Source organism: Columba livia, chromosome 8 (genome assembly GCF_036013475.1).
Source record: "Columba livia isolate bColLiv1 breed racing homer chromosome 8, bColLiv1.pat.W.v2, whole genome shotgun sequence".
In the NCBI taxonomy this organism is placed as follows: domain Eukaryota; kingdom Metazoa; phylum Chordata; class Aves; order Columbiformes; family Columbidae; genus Columba; species Columba livia.
This window is the reverse complement of record NC_088609.1, coordinates 11,585,033-11,610,575: the sequence shown is the minus strand read 5'-3', so window position 1 is coordinate 11,610,575 and position 25,543 is coordinate 11,585,033. Positions and strand designations below refer to the sequence as shown.

General features: G+C 41.6%; 1 protein-coding gene across 7 annotated transcripts in view; it reads left to right on the top strand.

Moving 5' to 3' along the window:
* The window catches only part of PATJ (PATJ crumbs cell polarity complex component), a 149,032-nt gene extending 123,762 nt beyond the window's left edge, over positions 1-25,270 (top strand). For 6 of the 7 annotated variants that reach the window (XM_065070904.1, XM_065070899.1, XM_065070902.1 and 3 more), the window contains exons 35-45: positions 5,721-5,804; positions 7,839-8,032; positions 9,621-9,768; positions 10,901-10,987; positions 13,043-13,160; positions 14,200-14,237; positions 14,519-14,641; positions 15,726-15,830; positions 18,912-19,015; positions 20,656-20,779; positions 22,491-25,270. In XM_065070904.1, the coding sequence (XP_064926976.1) occupies positions 5,721-5,804; positions 7,839-8,032; positions 9,621-9,768; positions 10,901-10,987; positions 13,043-13,160; positions 14,200-14,237; positions 14,519-14,641; positions 15,726-15,830; positions 18,912-19,015; positions 20,656-20,779; positions 22,491-22,637 (1,272 nt within the window). In that variant the 3' untranslated portion in view covers positions 22,638-25,270. The remainder of the gene's footprint in view (positions 1-5,720; positions 5,805-7,838; positions 8,033-9,620; positions 9,769-10,900; positions 10,988-13,042; positions 13,161-14,199; positions 14,238-14,518; positions 14,642-15,725; positions 15,831-18,911; positions 19,016-20,655; positions 20,780-22,490) is intronic. The other variant, XM_065070905.1, reaches the window with a different exon arrangement.
* The last annotated feature ends 273 nt before the right edge of the window (positions 25,271-25,543 follow it).

Below are 25,543 nucleotides of genomic sequence, written 5' to 3'. Positions count from 1 at the left end.
AGCTGCTTGATTTCTACTTTATCTGTGAACCAGCCTGTAAAAATCAAATGACAATTTTACTGCTCTGGACAAAAAAATATGAAAGTTGAAAAGGAAATAACTAATGATATTGTACTTGCCCTGGGAAAGAGATAAACCTGTAATCCTGCAGTCAGCAAAAACCCTTGTAGCTTTCTTATCTTTAATAAATGCTAATTCAGTATAACATTTGTAGCTATGTAGGAAATTTGATGGAAATGTGTAATATTAGCTTAGGAAAACAGAACTTGTCAACTAAATCAGGAAACATCTTTTCCCAGAATGTTGTTTTGGTTTTTTTTATAGGTAGCTTACTTTTTCACTTCCTCAGAAAAGTAATCTCACGCATGCAGAAAGCTTCATTTCTTACAATAAATACATAATTAGGGTTAGTGGTAAGATTTGTTCACCTAACTACAGACCAAACTGAGATACAGGCACATAAAATCCACATAATTCCAATGGTTTGCCCCGCCTGCTTTCTAGCACTGCCCAACCACATGGGTTCCCCAAAATCTGGTGTCTCTATTTTGACCTGGACTTCCAGCATCGTTGTCTGTCTGTCCTCGGAAGTGTCTGTCTGGGAGACGGGAACCTCTTCCCTGCATGATGTCCCTTGGTCCGGAACAACTGGCTGGTGATGCTCTGGTGGCAGAGAGAGCCTTGGAACTGGAGCTATGGGTCTGGTTTCTACTCTCAGGACTATTTGGCAGATTTTTTTTGTCCAACAATTACCATTTTCAAATGCACATCTTGGAAAACGTGGCCTTGGATTTTCAAACAACTCATTTCTAACTGAGGATCCTACTTGTTGTCATTCTTTCCTGATGATTGTTGCAGTCCTTGATGTGTCGTGGTTCACCACACTTCCGTGAAATGCCTTTGACCCTATCAAAATAGCGGCTGGGTCTTGTAGATTGAAATAGGACAGTGAAGATAAACTCGAAATGGAGTTAATGTTAGCTCAGTTAAAGAAAAGCTTCTTGTGAATGGTCTGTGGTAGGTAAGGACTATTCAATACTATGCAAGAAGCCTCTTTACCTTTTTCCTTGTCAAATCCAGCCAATGCCAGGTATGTGGGGATTTCTCTGCTTCACTTCTTTTGAAACCCCCCTCTTGCATGTTGTTCTGCCTCTTATCACATGGTACAACTTCGTCAAAATATCCATAGTACTTGATGTTTGAGCCTCCTTCATGTCTCGTGTCCTTTTGCTCTCTCATCCTCTGCTCCCAACATTTGCAAATAACTTTGCAGTCTGGGGTTGATATTCGGTGGTAAAGGTCACCTGTGTTGAAAGCTGCTGCTTGTCCTTCAGAAGAACAGCTGCACAGAAGAAATACTGGAGAGACAGGCTCATGTGCTAGAAACTTGAAGAGAATGTGTGAGCAGTCCAAGCCTAAAGCCAGGCAGCTCATGAGGCTTTCTCAACACTGGTTATGGTCCTGCAGGCTTTTAAGGTTTGCTCGGTCAGTGATTTTCCTGAAGAAGCAGCTGACTTGGGCTTTACCACCTTTTTCCCAGAGGCTCAATCCAGACGGTGCTATGTGGTCGTTGCCTGGGGTCTCTGCCATACGAGTTCTTTGACATCTAAGATACAAGGATTAAGCTGTCACTCTTACTGAATTTAATTCTTAACGTGAGCTTTCTGCTGATGGCTGAGTCGATCTCCTCCCCCTAGCAGGTCTCTGAAGTTGTTATAAAGCAAACAGAAAAAATATCCATGTCTGGGGGAACTGAGATCAGATTATCCAGGAGTTCAGGGCTACTTCCCTTTCCTAGACAGAAGGAAATGCAACGTAGGTCACGCCGTGCACATTTTACAGGTTGTATTTTCCATCAGTGGGTTTCAGATGGGGTGTTAATTTCTGTAAGGTTGTTCAGCAGTCATTCTCTCTGTGCCAGCATTAATCTTCACGGTGTTGACCAAGAGACTGTGAACTCTTCTGCTTGTCTGCCTTTGCTTCCACAGCCCAAACCTCTTGTCAGTCAGTGTGAGAACTGTCACTCGTGTACCTTCATTTGCTTGGGAAGACTGCAATCCCAGCGGGATCCTGCCGGTGAAGCAAGAGCGAGTGGGGTGTTGCGGTCCCACAGCTCAAATCTGAACCTCACAAAATACCATTTAATATTGTGTGTGGCAGGTTTGGTGACCATTCCCGCTTGGTAACAGATTTGGTGCATATCATGTACCATTCATGTATGTTCTTGCCATGTATGGGAACTATTCCGGCTTGCAGGTGATTTTATTTTTTTAGCCTTGAAGCATGGAGTATCAGTGCATCCAGCTTCATTTCATTGAGCTACAGGCCCATCAGTAAAAGCATTATTCAGCCAATAATATTCAGCAACCTCAGCAGTAGCAGACAACTTTCCCTTGACTTTGTCTTTCAGGGTTTTCATGGTTGGATAGTCAAGGTTTACACCTGCGAGCCTGGACTTCATTTAGCTGTTAAAATGCTATTTATATTCCCTGGCTTGTATTCTGCATCCTTCTGTCCAATCCAAGAAATCTTCAGCTTTGCCTTAATTCCTGACTTATGTGACGTTCCCAGGCTAACGGAGCATTCTTTGTCAAAACAGACAAAGATTAAAGCTCTAGGTTTTTTAATGTCTTTGTAAACCTCATGAAGGATGTGCTTTGAGCAGCTGCTTTCTTTAAACAATGGTGTTCTTGATACTAGAGTGTTTTCATTTCCCTTTTCTGCATGAACAGTTTTTGCGACTCTGCCAAGCTATATCGTGGAGAGCCGTAATCTATATGAAATGGGTAGGGAGAGGAAATGGGGAGGGCTGAGAGTGAAAATCTGTCCAGAGGCACCGTGAATTCACAACTTCTAGTTGAACACTGACTCTACTTTCCCTTCCTCTCGATAGACTGATTTTTGAACTGTTCAAGCCTTTACTTCTAGAGATATCAAGCAGATGAATTTGAAGCTCATGATCAAGAGCTGCAGATGTCCAGTAACCAAAATACCCTTTAAATAAATGCTGTGTGTTGTTTTAGTCATGATAAAGCCTAAATTTTTCTGACGTGCTGAGAGGGGTGTTGTAGCTTAAATCTGTAGCATGTCAATAGAGTCATTACAGATTAGAGCTTAGTTAGATGGCTGGAGTAGGAATTACATCTCATTACTGCATAAATTTCTTTAAAATATTGATATAATCAAAAATGTTCAATAACATCAATAGTTTGCTTTTAGTGATTTGTCACAGATGATCAAAACTAACAGAGTCTGACCCAGATCCCTCTAGATCCAGCAAAAAAGATTAGTTGTGAGTTAAATGTAATTCGAGCTGATCTCAGAAGTATCAGGGGAAAGATGTCTGTTTGTCATAGTGTATAAGCTAAGGAAGGTAAGACTTCCATATTTATGCTTAGGGACTGTTTACAAATCTTTACATCTTGGACACATTGCTTCATTCTGTTTTTAATTGATTTGATAAGCCTGATTCAAGTACACTACTTAAAAAAAAAAAAGTTAAGAAAAACAGTGTATTGGCAGGTCAGAGAGATGTTTCCTTTTTCAGGGTAGGCACAGACCAAACAGGAATGTACCTTTTTATGCCATATGTATTTTTAGTTCTAGGTCTGGCTTCTACCACATGCAGGAACCGCAGGGTAATACTGAATTGTTGCCTTTTCAAATAGACTATGCAGATTGTTCAAACTGATAACGTTCAGTGGTTCCTGACGCTGAGCTTTAGGTATGTGTGGTTTTACTCTTCATAGTGCAGCACTGGGAAGAGCTGGTAACTCCAGTTCGTTGACCATTTTTAAAGCAACCACAGACTGAAAACAAACTTAAAGAAATGTGATTGAAAGCTCCTTGCTCAGAGGTTAGAAAATATCAGATGAAATCAATCTGGAAGTGTTTGATTTGTCTTCTTTTCCATGGTCACATTGCCATTTTTCTACCAAACCTCGTGTTCATCCTGTGACCTGGTGTGTCCCTGCTGAATGATGCTGCCTTAGCAAGCTGGTCAATATTTTGTGATATCTCGTTAGCCACTTCTAAATGCCTTCCTTTGTAAAGTGTTTAAAAAAGTGAAAGTGAAGTGTGCTATGGAAAGTTCAGACTCATCTTCTTCTCAAAGTTACCCATGATCAGCCTCAGGTGAAAAAATATACATCACTGTCACCCTCCTGACTTTCACCCAGGCAAACGTCTCTGGTGTTGGCTTGGAGTTACCTTTATTTTTAAAATGATCATGTAACACCCCCCACCACAAAAAAAAAAAAAACAAACCATGAACAAAAAACCACAATAACCAAAACCCCACAACTGAGAGAAGATCTAAGACACGTAGCAGAGGATTTGGGCAGCTCTGCTGAGATGGACGTGCACGTGTTACTCTGTTCCACTGGGAACAGCCATTTCAGTTATTTCAAGAAAACCCTGTGGTTGCCAGTGGTGTATATATAATTTATTTTTAAATCAAACCATTCTTTAGATTTTCTTAATTACCTTGGTACACAGCTCACAGTATTTTGCCTTCATTTATGTAGATTGAATTCTTTTTTTCCTCCCCATCTGGGACACTTGTATCAGCTGTAATCCATTTGTGATTAAAATACTTCAGGCTTTTTTCAGTGCCTGGTGTCCGTATCAAAGAGGCGGCTTGTGACAGGGCTGCTGTGCTCCAGCAGCAGCACAGCGGCTGCAGATCCATGTCCACATCATTAAATAAGGTGCAGTGGGAATGAAAGAGAATAATGCTCTCGATGTTGTCTTGATCAGAGCATTTAGCTTAAGGGCACTGAGTTTGCTTTCTGTTCAAGAGCACCATGTGTGCATTCAAACATCAAACTGCTCAAGGAACTGCACAATCCAAGCGTTTTTTAGAGGGTGTATGTGTCTGAGAATGGGTTACCTGATACTTACGTGTCTCATTGAATGTCACCAGTTTAAAGTTTGTAGTGAAGCCGTTTCTGGGTGTTTGGTGGTGACACTGAGAGAGGAGCACGTTTTGTACAGGGAAGCTGTCGGGATTGTTGCTGGAGCACCACAGCGTATGTTCACCTATTTGTTTCAGGATCTCAAAAAAAAAAAAAAAAAAAAAAGGAAATAAGGAAATAAACCAGAACAATGCAAAGGGAAAGCACCAGCCAGAGAACAGTATGTTCTTTGTAATGCTTTTTCTTTGGGGACATCTATTGCTGGCAATAAGATTAAATCACTGAAACCTTCCCTGAAGCTACATCTGCCACTGCCTACATTTTCCAACCTCAGTAATAAACTAGCATTTGCCATTGTTCGTTTCTTCTGGATTTCATTTCTTACAGATTTAACCAGCGCTGTTTACCACAAGGCATTCAGTTCTTGCTTAAAGCCGAGATCTATGCCAAGTCCCTAAAAATATTCATAGCTCCAAAGAATCTGGTTTTAAATAATATCATAAAAAGTAGATTATATTAATACAACAGTTCACACTGAGTTCACTTACTGCTGATGCCAACGTATAAAAATGATGGAAGCCCAAGAAGCTTTAGACAAGACAAAATCCTTTTTACCTTTTTACTAGTTAGCTATATTTTGATTACAAGAATACTATTCTAATCCCAAAATATGATTTAAAGAATGAATCTGTTCCAGGTGTCCCTTCTCCCTGCGGGGTGAGGCCTGCGTGGGGTGGGTCCTGGCTGCCAGTTTGAGGGTGTTTGAGAGGGAGGATTCACACCCCCCACACTTTCTTCCCACAGGACGCCATAGTGATCCATGAAGTGTATGAAGAAGGGGCAGCAGCCCGGGATGGCAGGCTTTGGGCTGGCGATCAGATTCTAGAGGTAAGTGAGTGTCTCTATGCGTGTGCGTGCTCATATCTTTTGTCCTGTGTGCTTTTATTCAACACAGTGCAGGTTTCTTGTAGGGGAAAAAGAGATGATCGAGTAGGATCTGTACTTAAAGATTCTTTTCTGTCACTAAGAATGTCCTGACAAGTTCATATTTCCTTACGTCTTTATATAAGCTGAAGGTACAAATTGAGAATATATTAAATTTAATTGAGCAAGGCAGTTCTCGAATTACATAGTTCAGCTGTCATGTCCAATAGCTCAGTATTATTCGTCTGTTTAATCTTTGATTTGGAAGCCTGCACTACTGCTGCCCCTTTGGCATCTCTGTGCTGCAAACGAAGTGTGGAGCTGGGCGAGCGTGGGGTGAGCAGGCGAGGGGGCTGCAGCATCCCCCACTAGCATCCCTGCCAACATCCACCTGCATCCCCGCCTGCATCCCCACCAGCATCCTGCCTACATCCTCTCCTGCACCCCTGCCTAAAAACTTGCCAGGGGAGCTACCGGTTCCTTCAGGCCACAGCTTGTAAAACTGCTGAACATAGAACTATTTCTGGGAATAAATGTTGTGTTTTTCCTGCAGACAATTGTGGAAAAGGGAGGAGGGAAAGGGTTAAGCACAAAGTGTTGCTCTGAAATGAAACTTGCATCAGGCAGGGGTTCGGCACAGCTGCTCGCAGCCTCTCGCTGTCAGATCAGGACAAATTCCCAGCATGGCCATTAAGGCTTTGGTGTGTAGGGTTAGAAAAATAGCACGGGGGTACTTGGGGAGTTGTCTTTACAGCTCTTGCACTGAAAATATTTTTTTTAGTGTTCAGGCTGAATGTTGTTTTCGTTTTTTAAATAATGGTGTATTAACAGAGCACGATAATTAGGGCATAAAAATCGGCAAGGTTAATTAATTCTTCTCTGACCAAACAGGAAAGTGCTAATGTTTGTGTGCCATAATATTGTTATTATTTCAGCTTTTAAAAGCCGTACTAATTAATCAAAAAGATGACTCTCAATTAGTTTCAGATTGGTGTGATAAAGCGCGCATAGATGCGTGTGTCGAGAAAAGAATACCGATGCAGCGTGTAAATAAATGGGTGCAGAATTACTACAAAATAATATAATTACTATAGATTAGGCTTAATTATCTCATTGTAAAATTAAGTATGATTATAACTTTGCATATCTAGAAATACTGAGAAATATGTTCATTGCCTTAAAACTTATTTTGTTATGTAAGTGGATTAACATTGTATTATTTTTCAGTTACAGCTCATGCTGCTTCCTAAAGAGACTTTGAAAATATTTAAGCATTGATATTTTTTGGTATTGAACAAATAAAAGATGATTTTGTCAACAGAATAATGGCAAACACCTTAAAGGGCATCTGTCAGTCAGGCTTGGCAAAATTAGGAGATTGAGTTTCAAGTTGCAATATTTTTTTTTGTAATACTTCATCGTTGAATCAGAACTTCTTGTTCTGTATGATATTATTAAAATGCTAAAACCTTTTCAGGCTGCCGTAAGAGAAATGTAGTGGAGTGCTCCAGGAGCGGTCTTGTGTGCCATCTATTGGAACAAAGCAAAATAACCATTTAAAATGTCCTGCCTGGGCTTCACCATCACCATTTGCTGGTGTTTCTGATTCCTTCTGCATTCAGCTCGGTGGTGTCGTGAAGTGGGGGAGAAGGAATCTGAGCAGTGAGAGATGCAGGAAGCTCAAAGGAGCATCTCCCACTTTGGGTGTGAGAAAGAATTGTTGTTTGAGGTTCCAGCATTTGCAAAGAAGGGAAGAACACCCACAAAAGTTAGAAGCCAAAATGTTTTGATTGTTGTGATTTACTCCAGGCAGTGGCACAAAGCACTGAACTCACACTCAGCAGGAGATCCAGGAGCTCAGCCCTCTGGAAATGGGAGCACTAAATCAGAGTGCCAAGGGGTGTCGATTTGACAAATTTGTCCTGTCACGCGAGGGTTGGGTGAGATGAAAAGATCATTTATATGTGTCGTTTGGAAAGAAAACACTAATTATTTCAGGTGAATGGGATCGATCTGCGGAATGCCAGCCACGAAGAAGCTATCACTGCGCTGAGACAGACGCCCCAGAAGGTGCAGTTGGTTGTTTACAGAGATGAAGCACATTACAAAGATGAAGAAAACTTAGAGATTTTCTATGTAGACATACAAAAGAAAACAGGCCGAGGACTAGGGCTCAGCATAGCTGGGAAACGGTAAGAGCATCTCTGATCAGACCACTTAAAATGGGAAATATTTTGCTTTTTGGCGTATGAACAACTTTAGCCATTAAATGGAATATGAAATAAAGGAAAAAGAAGCAGGATTTTTGGCCAAGTGGGCACACACGGAACAGGGAGCTTGCTGTGCTGCTAGCTCCAGCCTGGTTTGAACACCCCAACCATGTCTTTTCCCATTTCAAAATGGGGGAGGAACCTTCCTATTTCCAAATACCAGGATACGCCTCTGAAAATGGGTTTGTGAGTTAGATCTGGCTCCTGCTCCGGTTCCAGGGGACCAGTGTCAGTGGAAAAGGCAGAGTTAGACCCAAATTCTGATCGGTATCAAAGCGTCTGTACAACACTGTGGACGCCAGTTCTGTGAATGCAGAACATTATCTGAGATACGGTGGTAGGTAACAGCTGCTTAATAAAATGTGACTTTTTACTGATGTATTTCTAAACCCTTGCTATTAGATCACTGAAACCAGAGCACTGATAGATTTAATCTTTCATTGCTAGAAGAGATTTACAGCATGACACTGGTGAGCGCTCACTCAGTGTTGGTGCCTAAGAGTCCTATGGTTGCTCTTCTGTATTGCCAAAATAAATTTCTTTTCTCAATTACAAATCATCGTGTCGTTATCCTGGCTGTGTATGGTCAGTGAAGTTTCCGCGGCAGTTTTTTGCAAGAGTGGCGATGTTTAACCCAGGTGTTGTGAGCAGATTGCGGGTTGGGTAATTAATTTAGCTTATGTAAATTATCCTACAGATGGTAATCACAGTCTCCAGCCCTCCTGCGTTTGCTTCTGTACAAAACTTTCTGTCCTGTTGCTAAGTGCTTCACTTGTGGGGACTTCCATGTTAGAGGTAGCCCAATTTCTGAAGCCATTTAAATGATACTCAGGTATAATTTAGGTTGTGTTGTGACCTTCAGAGTGAAGGATATCAGAGGGGTCCTGCAGCCCTTGGGAGGGGACACGCTGTGAGGAGGCTGGAACTGATAAATAAATACATTTATTTAATATAATAAATACATTTTCCCTGTCTGCCTGGGCTGCTGCTCTCACAAACCTCTCTGCAGGCCGACAGCCACAACGCTGGATTTTCTGCTGCATAAGTCATGTACAAACTCAAAAAATCTTTTCTGCAGACTTCTCCCTGCTCTTCTGTTGGGGGCCTCCAGGCTTTTAGAAAAGAAACTGAGCTGAACCTTTAGGGGGAATACTGAGAAAAAAAATCTGAGGCTGCATAATTTGTGTCAGGCACATCAGGAGATAGTTTAACTCCATCTTACACCGATCCTTGGCTTTTTATTCATACAAGTGGTATTTTTCATGAATCTTTATGGATCATACAGTCAGAACTAAGCATTCAAGGGGAAAGACAGCATTAAATATACCAAAACATGCCTTGGTCTTAAAACTTGGGGATTTTTTACACTCAAACAGTTGAATGGGATGTAAAACTAGTTCTTCCTCTGCTCACAGGTTTCTTTTAATGTCTCTTAAATGCAAGTAATCTAAATTGGTCTCCCAAAGAATATTGGATTGTGTAATTAGCCATATGCTTCTTGCATTGTTAGAAATGGAAGTGGAGTGTTTATCTCTGACATTGTTAAAGGAGGAGCTGCAGACTTAGATGGAAGATTAATTCAAGGAGATCAGATTTTGTCTGTAAATGGAGAGGATATGAGAAATGCCTCACAAGAGACTGTTGCCACTATTCTTAAGGTGAGTACATAATACATTTTAAGATATTGAATTGCAGTTACTGGCACTATGCAAGGTGATTATCCTGAAGTGCTGTTTGCACTTACGCAGGATAACGTGAGCTGATTATCGAGACAGAAATTTCAGCTGCAATAATTTTGGGAGATTCACGTACAGTCACTTCTCCGTGTATATTTAGAAGTGGGGTGATATGAAGTGGGAAAACAAAGACACGTAGTATTTAGACACTTACTTGAAAATGCAACTGTGTGTTTCATACATTAGAAAAACATTTTGAAACCTGAGAGTCATACAAATCAGAAGCAAATGGCATTGCTGTACTAACCCGCACCTATAAAATGTCAGCTTAGATCTGTTTCTGCACAGATTTCCGTCTTACAGGAGTGATTTTGCACCCTGAAGTTGTACAGTCTGGGAGAAATTGCCTTTTTCCTTGAAAAAGCATGTGGATGCTCGAGTGGGAGGAGAGGGCAGGGTTGGCCTGGCTGCGATGCCAGATGTCAGCCCCCCTGAATACCCCCATCCTGCGTGGGGCACCGAGGGCCGGGTGGCAGCGATGCTGCGGACACGCTGCTGTTCAAAACCGCAGCTGGAGACAAGGGCTTTTTCCCTGCTGTCACCACCAGTGTTTCTGCATGAGATTTTTTTCATTCTTGAAGGGAGAGGCTAATTATTTCCTTGCTTTTTCCATTCAGGGTTGGTGCCTAGCCAAAAGTTTACCTATTTAAGGACTGGAAATCACTGATATCGGCTATATTATTAAGTTGGATCCATATGTGTTTAATTCACCCTTTTCTACAGCATTTTTCCTCTGAGGTGTTTTTCATAAGTATTGTTTGTGGCAAATGTCTGTTAAAGAGTTGGGGGGTTTTGTTTATTTTTATTGAGTAATTGGCCTTCTACAGTTTGCCTGTAGGAAGATTCATACTGACTTCAGGAACCACGATAAACCTAAATCCAGGGACCTGTAATTTTTTATTGTCTGAATACAAATGTTAATGTTTTCAGCATTCCTTGTGGTTTTCTTCACGGAGTTGTGGTACTGAATATAAACATAATTCTCTCCGGGAGAGCATGAAATAGTATATGTCTACTTAAACGCTGTACATTGCGTTTGTTTTTTTTTCCCAAGTGTGCCCAGGGCCTAGTGCATCTTGAGCTTGGGAGATTGCGAGCTGGATCATGGCTGTCATCACGAAAAACATCCCAAAACAGTCAGGTTAGTGACAAATGTATACATATAAAATGGAGCTGAGAGGGGCAGGACATGGACACGGTGCTCAGGTGTGTATGTGAGGTTCAGTCCTTTCGTAGACACTGGTGAGGGTATGGAACAAAATATTTTATCGCAGTAATTTCCTGTGCTGAACTGCAGAGTGTCATGCTGAAGTGCTGATCAAGTAGAAGATCTAATGGATTTTGTGTTTGAGGAGTGGCTTCCTGAGACACACCAAAAATATGTAGTATCTTTCCCAAATGATGATGCCCAGAAAATGTTTAGACCTGTGGAAAAAATGCTGAATGCATTTTCAGCAGCTGTTTTGTCAGTCAAAATGAGTTAATGAAACTGAACTGTATCTTTGCCCATCTTATGACAGAACCACACGAGAGCTGCTTTGCTCTCAAAGAAAACACCGAGCAATTTCCTGCTTCACTTGCTTTTTACCTGAGGTGAGGACAGCAATTCATTTTTCAGTCAGTGCAGGGCTTTTCCCCTCTCCCCGCGCCCCTGAATCAGCTCAGACACTGATACCATTAGTATTAAAGTCTGAGTACTGCAAGGGAGAAAAACAAGATGACTTAGAAAACTTTTTTTAATGCATTTTTCCTTCCAGAGACTGACTGCTTTGCCATGATGTTTAGTTTGCCTCTGTTCCTGATAGAGACAAGCTATGGTTCATGTTGATCTGGAGTATTTTGCCCCCTCTCTGCCCAGAGAATGCAGGAATGCTTTTAAGGAGGTGGGGAAGAGGCTTGTCCTCAATGTCATGCATGAACAACCCAAAAAGGGTGCCAAAATCATAGTCACCTGGTGCGATTTCTTAACTTTCTCAAGGCCAGCAGCAATCCAGCTGGCTGCGTGGGTGAGGTGTCGGGAAGGGCTGAAGAGCCTGTCGCCATGTGGGAACAGCTGGGCTAAGCCCAGCTTTAAAAGTGATGACTAAATATCTTTGGAGAAACATCTGCACTGCACGCAGCAGGCAAGAAAAAATGAAATAACAGAGGGAAACAGTACTGATTGCAGTAAGACAGCAGTCTCGAGTATTACTTTTTCTTTTGGTCATTATATCAATAGGTAGCCCAAGCAAGAGCAATGTAGCCAAAAAGCGACAGTTAAAAATAACCCACCTTGTCATAGCTGAAAGGGAAGCAAACGCCATAGTATCTAACATGAGTCTAGGCAGAAAACCAGATCAAACATCATCCCCCTGTCTTCATAGCATAAGAGGCTTTTGCAGGCACCCAGTAATTTCTGGATTTCTTTTAATAGAAGAAATCTTAAATGCTGTTCTTAACACAGAGTCATTTGAGAGCCTTCATCTCTCTGCTCTTAAGTGACTTGGTGATTTTGAAAACTGACTAAATGTTTCTCAGCATAACCATTCCAAGAGTTATAAAAATCTTGGCAGATAATACGGCTAATCACCTTGAATGATTTGCACAACTGCGAGCGATGTTTCAGATGCTGCTGGCCAAGAGCATCCAGAACTTTTGTCCTCACTTGGCTTTTTTTTTGGTCCGTTGCATACCTTTAGCAGTAGAAATACAAGCCTTGCAGTGCAGGACAGTGATTTCTTTCACACAAATTGCAAATTATGTGAACTGACCCATGAGTTGGCAAGTAGGTGTGGAAATTGTGTTCTGCCTGGGGTTCCTCGCTGACAGCTGCACCCTGGTCAGTCGGGATAAATCCTGCCAGAGCTTTTGATTCACTGCCTGGTGCATTTGGAGGGAGAAAGCTCTGCTGTGGATGGAGAAGAGCTTTGGTTTGTATAAGGCAGCCTAAAGTCTGGCCTTTGGTGAAAGCTGTTGTTCAAACACATTTCCTAAATTGATAATGATGTTCCCTCGAGGGTCAGAGTCTGAAGATAAAGCCAGATATAGAGGTATGGCTGTGCCCACAACTCAGGAACAGATTTTTGGTAGTTTCCCCCTTTGGAAATGAAGTCGGAAGGGTTGGCAGAGAGTACAACTGTGCCCAGATGTTGCAGGAATTGGTTTAAAGTTAACCTTTGGGTTTGACACACAGGTTCTGATTTATTTTTAACTTCAGGTGAGCCAACAGAGTGTTCACAGCCACTTCCACCCTGCGCTTGCTCCGGTCCTCTCTACCTTACAGAATTTTGTCAGTACAAAAAGATCTTCAGCAGATGCGTCCCAGAGAAACTCAGGTACAATTCAGGCAGCTGCTGGAACCGCTAGGTGTTGTTTGCTTTTGTATTGGTGCTGGTTTAAAAGCAAACCTGAATACTTGAATCTGTTCTTCCTACTCAGCCTCCCGGAAGACACACCACTGATATTTTAAGACCTGAACACTTTCCAGCAGATGACATTATTTTTATGTCTACTAGGAGAGTAATGGCTCCTCTGTTTTAAGTGGAGAATTCGTGCGCCCTGCTATTCCCTGACGCCCTTCGTGGAGGCTTAGCACAGGCGAGGTTCTCGCATTAGAAACAGTTTTCTCAGGGAATAAAGCTGCCACCACTTCATTTATATCTTTGTTGCTCTTGAGCATACAAAGGGGTGTTTTGTAACGAGAAAGTCACAATGCCCAGTTTGCAATTTGCAGATTTAGCAAGTACTAGGTCTACAACCTGCAGTGGCCTGCGCAGTTGTGTGCTCTGACCTGCGTCAGAAGGTGGTCACCTTTGCTCAAGTCTGATCATGGGCAGAGGTTTTTTTAATGTTTTGAGTACCTTTTAATGTCCTATGGCTAGAAACATGCCAGCCAGACTTCCTGGCTGTCTGTTATTTACTAATACAGCACAAATTAGAAGAGGAAATCAATGGAACCTCAACAGTCTCAGACCAGCCGTATGCCCTACCCTTTTGTGGTAGGGACACCATGATTTATGAATAATAAGCCCATCTTTAATTGAGTGAAATGCACAGTAGGGCTTTCCTTCAGGCCAACAGAGTGCTGCTATTCAATAGATTGTGGTGAGCAGTGGCTGCTCTACAATGGGTGTCACGATGGCATCTGTCAGCATCTGTCAGCGATTCCATCCATATTCATCTCTGGGTGAAACAGAAATAAATCTCATCCCCCTCACGTGAGCAGCGCTGCCTGGTTTGGCACTGGAAGGCTCTGCTTCTGCTCGGTGATAACTCTCACCAGGCAGCAAGGGACCATTGTCACCTGACAGCGTTATCTCTTAATTATATTATCTCTTAATTACAGAAGCTAATTGTTTGTTTCTTTATTACTAGGAGCAGATATGGGCCCAAGGACTGTGGAGATAACAAGGGTCAGTGAGTTATTTTCTATCAATTCAAAAAGCTGACACCTTTAGCTCAAGTTGTTCATTTTTGTAGGGTTTCTCAGAAGTGAGATTGCATTATTTATGTTTGCAATGGGTTGCTGGATGTATGCTCATGTAATGGGACCTGCGTGTGTGAGAATGTGTGTGACTGTCAAAACTATTCTTTCCCTGTTCCATAAATCAAATGTGGGTCAGTTAGTGCTATACCCTGAACACTGACCTCCTCAGGCTGCTCCCATTGCAAATGTTGTGTTGTCTTGTTTTAGGGACCAAATGATGCACTTGGTATCAGTATAGCAGGAGGGAAGGGAAGTCCATTAGGAGACATCCCCATCTTCATTGCGATGATTCAAGCCAGTGGTGTCGCTGCACGTACCCAGAGACTCAGAGTGAGTAGAAGGGTCCTCTCAATACTACCTGTTTCATCTGCTGTGTTTCCCACAGAGAAGGGGCCTCAAGCACTTCTGTATCTGCCATCACTTTGATAATGGCTCATAGACTATTCTGTCTCCTAAAAAAAAAAATCACCACTCCAAGTCCCTCAACAAAAAGAAACAAGCAAAAATCCCCTTAAACCTGCCCTCTCTTCCCTTTTTTATTATATTGCATCTTGAGATAATGGTGATGATTGCCCATGTGGAAAAGTAATATTAAGAGAAAGAATCTAAGTGTATTCACAGTGATTTTTGGATGTGTCTGTTCATGCAGACCAGGGAGGGCAGCAACAGGCTGTTGGAAAAATACAGTGTTTTGGGGACTGCATAATTTACAGCTCAAACCAGGTAGAAACCAGATCAGAAGTTGTTTGATCTGGAGGCCCTTATAAAGAAATGCCAAAAGGAAGCACTTGTATCCAACCCACAGAATATGTGAGTTTCCAGGAATTAACATGTTCAGTTTTGGAGAGAGTTTCATGAAATCATTGGTATTGAAAAAAATTTACGATGCAGATACATAGGATTGTGTTGGCCCTGACATTCATTAGCACACGCTGCTACTTTCATGCCATGTCTCTAATAGAATTACACAATAGCACCAAGTGCCAGGGTCAAGATCATTTTTGTGTATAAGAAGGTTAATTAGATTAATATCAGAAGTGTCTGCTTTTCTCTACTGCATTCAGCATGTGCATACACATTCTGTAAGCGCATGAACTTGTCTGCACATATGCACACAAATGAATCCTTTCTGGATGGGAGGATAGCAGGGAAAAATCTTACTCTCTGCTTTTAAATGGAAATGGTAAATACAATCCACCTTTGTTTCTCTGATTGCATTGTTATTTTAAAAAAATTGTCATTGTACTTGCTCTGAAGGATGGTGAATGATCACTAGCAATGCAGAATTCTCACAAAAGGGATCCTGCAAAAGAGAAGCATGACTGTGCAGTGCCAAGTTCATGAGGAATTTTAAGCATTCTTCATTTTAATTTTCCCTAATGCTAGTAATTTTCCATTACTGTTGTACTTTTAGGTTGGAGATCGGATTGTCAGTATTAATGGGCAACCTTTGGATGGGCTGTCTCATGCAGATGCGGTTAATCTACTAAAGAATGCTTATGGGAGCATTATCCTGCAGGTATGGTGATAAATTGAACATGCAGCTGCATGAGAGTAGATAAATGGCATTCAGGGGAAAAAAAACCACAAACAAAAAAAACCAAAACTAAGCATCACTGGCACAAGACATCACAGAATTGCAGGGTGCTTGCTGATGGGAATTACACAGAATGAAAGCAAGAAATAATTTTCATTCAAAAATTCTTTATTGCCACTCGTACAGGCTGTGAGCATGATTATATAAAAGCCTAACAAAGAGAACAGAATAACTTGTTGCTACACATGATAAATCAACAAGCTTCCAAGATTTTTTTTAATTTGAAGTTAACTAGGAACAAGAAATTACGTGTGTGTGAATGTGCCCGTGTAACCTGACTGTGACCAAACTGCCCACTGTCTTAATTTCCTTTTTCTTGAAAGGGGGAGAAGAAAGAAACACTAGCAGCATTTAGTAAAAAATGATAGCATCGTCATTAAGACAGTGCTGCCTGGCTTTGATTTTTCTACAGGTAATGAATAATTACACTCGAGAGAGAAAACAGTTTTGTCACTGGTGCATTTATATGCCAGCTAAAAGGAAGACATGTTCTGCCACTTTGGTTCTAATTGCTGCTTGCCAGTATATTCATCTTTAGTTTATTTTTATGTTTACACAAAGAAATGGGAAAATACTTGCCAGAGAGAATTCGAAATACTGCTCATTTGCAGAATTATTGTAACAATTGGAAAAGAAGCTTAAGACATACCACTAAAATCAACTCTAATTTTCTTTATTATCACACCGTATTGGATTGGAACACATCCTGAGAGATTTTTGCAAGCTTCTTGCTTGCATTACAACACGAGTGTGACTATAAAAAATGGAGGAAAAAAGAAAAAAAAAAGGAAAAAAGAAATGAAATTATAATAAACTTAGCTTTAGACTTGCTTATTCTTTGTTTTGTCTGTCCATGAACTGCTGACCTGGTAAGTGATGAGCCAGTTCCAGAGCAGATGGTGTATTTGTGTAGTTCCATTGAAGTAAAAGGAAATACACAGCTCTACACCAGCTGAGGATTTTCTGTTAAATTATAGTTATCATATTGTTACTATCGTTGAGTAATTTAACTTTTCATGTCAACAGTATTCCCTGAATAGCAAATGAAAGCTTGCTGCAGCACCCAAAATTGCTAATCTTGAAAGCTGTAATACAGCGTATCCCACCTCATCATGCATTTAAAAATATTCCTGCCGGCACACGCTGTCGAGCGGTCGCTCGCTCACGTCAACAAAGAGCTGCTTCTAGAAATGTCTTTGGGTTTGTCAGGTGACGGATTTTCTTCCACATTTTTGCTGTCTAGCTTAAAATGTGCTTAATACTTTCTACAGATCATACAGGTTGATTCCAATAGAACAGAGTCTGTTTTCCTCTATTAAAAATCTGTGATGTGAAGGTGGGGCATTGTATTAATGTTTTAATATCGGCAGGAAGTAGCGTAGAAGTGCTGCTGTAAGTGTGGGGATGCGGTTACCTTACATACCAACCACAGGTACTTCTCAGTCGCCAGATCGCTTTTTTAAATTATTTTAAAACAATCTAAATATAATAATCCTATCACTGTGATAATCATGACTGATGTGTCATTAAGTAATTCTATTTATTATCGGGTTAGACCACTTCATGGCAAACTGCTTTGAAAGGTCAGATAATTGCGTGCAGTGGTGTGGAAAGGCTTATTATCGGCACGTCCTGGGAAGGATGGTAAAGGAGTTTGCAAATGCTGTTTGCAAATGGGAGATTAGGGTCTCGGGGGAACAATCATCCCTTTCGGCTGTTTTGATGCTTTGGTTTAATTTAATTTCTTTTCTGCAGGTGTAGTAATGAGATAAGGGGAAGCTTTTTTACAAGGTTGTTGAACTCTGATATGTTCTTGCTGCCAACTGAAGATTTTTGAATATAGATTTATTTTCCCCTCACTTTATTTCACAACAGAATATGACAAATACTGGCTGGCACTCCTTCCCCTCCTACAATGGGAAGGAAAACTTATTGGTGTCTTTGGCTGAGCCAGGTGCAGCGATCGTGTCGGCTGGACCCCTTTGCTCAGGGCATCTGAGAACCTGAGTCCTGGGATGCAAAATTTGCATGAGAACTAATCTTCCTTCCTAGGAAATGCTGCCACCCTCTTGGCTCTGAGTGATTAGATAGACAGGAAATGTTGTTGTGGAAGAATTGTGAGCGTTCATTTAAAACAGGGGATTTATATAATGGATTTTTTTTTCCTTTTGAAAAGGTACATTTCCCTTAAGCCATGTTCACAGCAAGGAGTGGGAAAAGTACCTGTTAATTTTGATAAAATAAAGCCATAGATAGCTAGAGAAAATATTGAAAATTTACTTAATGGGTATTTTTCACTGTCTCTGAGCTGAACTCCTGCGCTGCACAGTAAATGTGGCACAGAGAAGAACACCTCATCACAAGGAGATGAAGTCAGGGGATAACCACAGCATGTAGTTGCTTGGTAACTGATGTCCTTTCAGCTGTAAATACTTAAAATCCAAAACACTTCATAGTGGTTTCCTCAACTTTTTTCCAGAAAAAGCAAAGAATAGAAAATCAACATGGCGTAAGAGGTTAAAAAAAAAAAAAAAGCTGGAGTGTGCATTTACACTTGTGTTTAATAAATCCAACTGGGCCTGCAGACCACAAGCTTTTATCCTTATGAGGCTAAAGCCCAGACTTCGGTGTGCAAGTAGCCGTTTTCTTAATACAGCTTTCTACCAAACCTACACAACATTGACATAGTTGCTTTTAAAAGCCTGAGCGCGTTTGCTGCCCCACAACCTGTTAAAATATCATTAACTCTATTAATTACTGTGTGGCGGTAATTCACGATGGTTTCAGAATAATACAGGAGCCAGAACTGTGACGTTTAAGAATTCTGTTATTTGAAAGTGTTGAATTAGTAGGACATTTAAGGGGGTAGGACTTGTATTTGAAATTTGCTTGAAAAAAATAATCAACAACTCGTTTTCCTAATGCTTTTTTTTACATAATTAGCCAAGATGTCTTGGGTATTAAGTGAACACACAAAGTATTTAATTGAATCCTTCTGTTTAGGTTGTGGCTGACACCAACATCAGTGCCATTGCTACCCAGCTGGAGAGCATGTCTGCGGGATGCAACCTGAACTCTTCTGCTGAGCATCCCACTGAAGATCCCGAGTAAGTTTGTACTTATTCTGTGTAACTGCGATGAATTTCTGTGCGCCACGTAAGGGAAAAGCCCAGGGTGGTCAAGGAAGTCTCTCCCATTGCTTTTCTCTCTGATTTTTCCATCACCTTTAAGATGAAAACTGTGACCTTTTCCGAGCTGATGATGGACTCATGTCCATCTTCACCTGGTGACAGAAATTCCTTGAATCAATAAGCACAAAATGTGTTTCCAAGAACTAGTTCTGGCCATTTTACAAAACAATTTACCTCCTTTCTAATGCGTTATGCTGACGTGATAGTTCTGCCTTTGTCTGTTGGCTTCCTTGCCTGAAAGGAGTTACGATGGTAGCAATTTGAAATGATTTGTCATTAGCAGACTAAGGCAAGAGGTGTTAAAAACGCTGATATCAGAGGCGAATGTTTCAAAGCATGTCCCAGAACTTTCTTTGTCCTTTGAATTTTTTTAGCTTTAAAATTTCAAGAAAGTCTGATTTTAAAGTGTTCTACTTATGGCACTTCTCTATGGTGATGGAAATTAGAGATCTAGCCCTCCCCTGGCCATGTATCATTCTCCATCGTGTGCTTTTCAGGGCAGCTTGTAGCATTCCAGTTATCATTTCGAAATTCATTTGATTTTCATTTTGGTTCATTAGCTTCATTATGTTCCTCATTTTCATTCTTTGTTTCATTATATTTATTTTAAGAAGCTGAGATGCAAGTTGCTGCCCTACCTCAGGGGTTTTTGAGTATAAAAGTTAAGCTATTTATGCTGCATTCTCTAGTCTTACAATGTGCAATCCTGGTTTTATTGCCGCTCTCCAAGGAGAATTGCTTACTTCACAAAAGGGTTTGTATTTTTGTTTCATATCAAAGTAGTAAGAAAATTTGAATGTGAAAATATGAAGCAGAATTAGGTAGGTGTATGCACTTGTTTTGTCCTGAAGAAACGGCTGGATATTTGTCATCACAGGCTGTGCCTTTATATAGGTGGAAGATACCAAACAGCTTTTATCCACAATAATTTACTCTAAATATGTGGAGATGACTTTTTCAAATTTGTGATGGATATATATACATATGAGCAGTGTAAATTCCACTAAAAATCTTCCTTTTCTCAATGTAGACAGTAAAAGCCACTGAGTGAGGGGGTCTCGGGAGTCAGCCCTTGGGTTGTGAAGCACAGGGGTTGCAGATCAAATATAAATTGTTAGAATACAGCCCAAAGATCCTGCATTAGAGCTGAGGCTATAAACACGAAAACTTCCTCTGAAGTCATAAAGTAAAATTATGCTGTAAGGAAATTATTGCAGTTGCCACTTATGCAGACTAAAGACGGCAGCTTGGCCAGGAAGAAAGCAAACTCTCCTTTCCGTGCGTGCAGCGACTGCAGATGAGGCGAGTCTCGCTTCCACATCAGAGATAAGTGCTCCTGTTGAGCTCTTATTAAAAATGAGTATTTTCAAAGTGAGAAGCTGAAGTACGCTGAACAGCGGTTGAACTCCGGGGTGTATTTCAGCACAAGGACAAGAGTTGTGCTTTGTGACTGTGTGAGAAACTTCTTGATAGATAAATATCTCTGTAAGTGTTCCTTGCATCAAGTACCCAGAGACAGACGTTGCTATTCTAAGTGATATTTATTGTGTTTTCAGAGCACCTCAACCTAAGATTATTACTTTGGAGAAAGGCTCTGATGGACTGGGATTTAGTATTGTAGGGGGGTATGGAAGTCCCCATGGAGACCTGCCCATTTATGTCAAGACTATATTTGCCAAGGTATCTTTGTTTTGTTTTCTCCCTTTTTCTGTATTATCTTGAAAAATAAATCTAAGACTTGGCTTGCATAAAATATTATGTAGTAGTAAGCAAAATGTACTGTCTAAGTACATTGATGTAAGTGGACCGAGAACTCACAGCCAGCTTCTCAGTTTATATTTCATGTTACTGATGGCTGAAGCAAGATACTTTATCTCAGGAAAACTGGTCTGTGTACTTGGGAAACTTGGTTTTATACATTAAAATATTTATAAGCCCATTTTCAATCTGTAAATCTCAAACCAAGAGGTACGGAGGTGTCACTTTTCCCACAGTCCAGCAGAGGATGCAGTTGCAGAGATGCTGTATCTTCATGACTGAACTTCAGCTGCAAAACCAGCAGTAAACCCCTGTGCTCCAATAATTACAGAAAAAAAGCACTGAAAGACAAAAACCTTGTGGCTTGGTGATGAATTGGCTTCCACATCAGTCCTGGCTGGAGTTATTCTCCCATGTTTCCAGCTTCTCTCGTGCCTCCTCCCCGTGAGTGCTCCACTCCCATGTGCCCTGTCCCAGCCCACCGCTGACACCAGCCTCGAGTGTCAGGGGGACCCAGGGGTCCCAGCCGGTACAGGGGTGGCTCTGGCCACCGAGGCCGAACAGGAGACATGGTAGAGCACATCCTCGAGGCAGTCAGCCCCAAAATGTCCCCTGGTGCGGAGGGAGAAGCGCCCAGTTTCCCAACCATCCCCTTGCTGGCAACGTGCTCAGTGTGGGCCTACAAGATACGCCCAGCGTGGCCACACAAAGGGAGTTCTGGAAATAGGGAGGAAGGAAAGGAAGACAGTGGGAATTAGGGACATTTTCTGTAAAGTCACGCACTTGTCCTGTGCCCACTCGCTGTCACTCCTGTCAGCGCTTCTGGCAGGGTAGATGACATAATTAAAAAAACCTCATCTGAAGGTGGAGCAGGAGTCATGTCTCCTCTGCTTCAGTGTTTCTGGCACTCAAACCACAAGCATCTGGTCTTTTTACAATTGTCAGTTATTAACACGGGAAGATATTGTGTCTTTAAACCGATGCTTAGATTTACAAGTTTCTAGATATGAACATAGCTGAGAAAAACCCTAAATCAAAGCTAGAATGCATTGCAGTCACTGGTGGGGCCATGGAGGAGAAACAAACACCATGAGCCGACCTCTGGGCAGGGGAGGGCTCAGGATTTAGATAAAAGAGCTGCATGGAGGCTTCTGGAGGAGAACAGCCGTTTCTAGAGCTCTGCAGGAGCTTCTCAGGCCCTTCAGCGGAGCCCAGCTCCATCCAGGGCTTGGGACAGAGCCCAGGCTGTTCTGCTGCATGAGCCCTGTGTCCCTCCCCCTCCCCATGTTTTAACCCGTTTCTCAGCACTGGCTGTGAATTACATTTAAATGCTGCTCTAATAAATCTCTCCATAATTGTAAAAGCCAAAACCAGCCTTTACGCTGCCGTTTTTTCAACAATGAGCCGATTCTCCTCTTTCCAGGGGGTGTACCACCCACCCCAGACCTCGCAGGGTTGGGTGAGCGATGGGCAACGGTCAGAGCATTCGGGGTCACTCCAGCACTGTCATTTCCCACGTCCCCAACCCAGTCACGCTGGGATTCCCAGTGCCGCATCCCTCCTCGTTGCATCCATCAGCATCACGAGAGGCGGGAGGGCTCCGGCCGCTAATGACTCGCTTTGCCGTTTGCAGGGAGCAGCTGCAGACGACGGCCGGCTGAAGCGCGGTGATCAGATTTTGGCTGTTAACGGGGAAGCATTGGAAGGTGTCACTCATGAACAAGCTGTAGCTATTCTGAAGCGCCAGAAAGGAACGGTAACATTAACGGTGTTATCGTGAATGCCATTGCACTTGCGAAGATAAATACAATTATTTTAGAACATCACTAGAGCTATAATAATGCTGTTCAGCCCTGAACAGGATGTAAAGCAAACCCTGGCAAAAATGAATCAGTATTCACCTCATTGCCAGAAGGGTAGTGTGCATTGCGAGCTTCATTTAACCTTCCTCATTATCAGCCTTTCTCCCCACCCTCCCCCACTTCTGGTGGCTTTTGAGGTTTCTCTGGACAAGTTTAATTAAGAAACTTCAAAGAACAATATCCATTTTTCTTTATTTATACATCGGTTTATCCCCACTAGTATGAACCCCGATTACAACTGCTGAACCTGGAATCAGTTCGCACACAAAAGAGAATTTAGATCATCGACTGATCTCATCTGATGAGCAGAAATAAATGCTGAGTGACTTGTCATCTCACTCATGATTTACTTATGCTAATTGTCCTTTCAAGTATGCCAGAAAACATTAGCAATGTAATTAAATTACCACTGTTCCAAATGATGAAATATCAAATTCTCCTCTGGGAAATTATTTGTGCTCGGCACAGTAAGTCTGATAGTCAAATGTGAACTTCTCATGTTTATCTCTTTGGGTAGGTCTATGCAAGTTAGTCAGAGGTAATTACTGTGATGTGTCAATTTGCAGCCTTTAGCATGAAAAATAAACTAGGGGAGAGGGAAATTTATTTTTTTAGGCTTTTAAAATGTTTGAGCCTTTTCAGATATTTAGGCAGCATGAACAACAACAACCTATCTCATTCTGTTCTAATTATATTTTTAAAGAAGAAGAAACGTGCTGATGTATGCCAAGCATGTTGCATACAAAGGCAGTTGTTGTTGTGCCAAGTTGCAGCATAATTGTTCATCCTGAAACTTTAATGAAGACAAAAGTTTGCTTCAGCAATGTGATCCTGTAATTCTAGTAACGATGGTGAGCAGCCCCCTCTGCACATTGTCTTGAAGGACAGATGAAGTTCATCCAAACCAACAAACCGTGTTACATTTCTAAGAGTCTGCCCAGGATCAGGTAGTGCAAGCAGAGGCTTTCATGGATCACAGGGGATGCTTCTCCCTTGGGGCTGCTGGAGCTCAATTTTGGATAATACTAAATACCACCAAGCACGGTGAGATGATCACCGCAGAAGGTTGCTGCAGCAGGTTAAGGTGATGTCCTCCCGGGGCCGAGTGTTCCTCAGCCCCCTTTGGCGAGTTGAACGGCTCAGTTGAAGCAACCAACTATTTTTTTTGGTTTAAGCTGAGCCAGGTGAGAGGCTGCTGAAGCCCACAAGGAGCTTGGCATGGTGGAGATGGGATGCAGGAACATTCAGCCCAAGGTTCGCAACTTCGTTAATGTGTCGCAGCCATTCCTGCAGTGATTGTGTGACCGTGGCCTTAGTGATTTAGCAAATGAGTTTGGCAGGAGGATGAATGGCAATGCCAGTTGTTGTGGTTTAATCTTCCTATCCAGTGGAACTTTGGAGTTTTAGAGGAAGCAGCCCAGTCTGATTTGGACTATTTGGTGTAATTTATAATAATGATGTAGCTGGGAGAAATTAAAGTGGGGGGGGTGTCAAAATTGGCCGTTCATTTTATGTGAAAAATCCATGGAATTAAATGGAAAGGAGATTCAAAATCTGCAGTATAATAACTGAGTTGTGCAGGGTTTGTCTTAAAGGTACCATTCGTTGTTCAGTGTGTTTTAACCAGAGTGGGAATTTCCCTATTTTACGTAAAAGAAAAGGTACTGAAATTGGATGAACTGCACTGAACTGAGGAAGCTGTGATTAGCTGTCATTGAAATAGTTTTCCTTACATCATCGAAAAGTTTTCTTTAGGTAATCACAAAGTGCATTTAGCCTGCTGGAACAATTAGAGGGTGTTCCGTTAATAGTGCCTGAAAGAGACTTCACGTTTTCAGTGACTTCCCACTGTAGTATTTGATTTGCCAAGTGAAGTGTCAGTGGAACCTTGACTGTAGATGCACAGAAATATGTCCAGATGTAGCAAATGGGGGAGTTTTTAACAAACTGCATTTGGTTGCAAAGGTATCTGAGGTACGCAGAAGTTAAGGGTGGGTAGGTGAAATGTGAAGAGGTACCTTCAGAAAGGTATATTGTATGGACTTTATGGACAAAATGTAATGATTCCTCCGTCTGATTATGTTTATATAACCGTTGCATTCCTACTTTTAAGATGTTGCCACATTTAATCTATGAAGTTTTACACAGCTATTTATTAGCCTATTATGCACATACTGTTCATACACATAAAGAATAGAATTTATGGGCTGAGATATTTTGCACTTCTCATTGCTCAGAATGAGAGAGAACATTTTCTGCTTCTTGTAATTTGCACTTTGTGTATTGAATATATTACTGCCAAAAATTATATTGCAACTAATTGATAAACCAGTGACCATGCAGAGAAGCGTGTGCTGTATGTACAGGACCAAGTTATATAATTAAATTTGCATTACGCTTGTCTGGGTTGAGGTGTTCTGGTTTGTTTAAAACTTTATTTCTGTGCAAGGGAAAAAGCAATTAAACCTCCTGATTGTATGTTTATGTATATCAGTAAAATGAGATATTTTATGACTTCAAAGATTCTAAATAAAGCTCGGTTACATACATAGTCGTGCATTTATTATTATTATTTATTTTTAAGTCACTGTTCAAATCTGTTGGATGAAACGTCTTTGTTTGCTATTCCAAGTAGGGGTCATGGTTGCCCCTTCTCGAGGAGCAGGAGCGGTGGTTGCTGTAGGAGTGATGGAAGGTTGTGGTGACACCCGGCTGTGGTGAAAGCCATCCAGGGCTCTGAGTCGAGGCAGCAGGATCGCTCCCGAGTGAGACGGTCACAGGGAGCCATCCCATGTACATCTGCTCTCCACCAGAAGGCCACCAC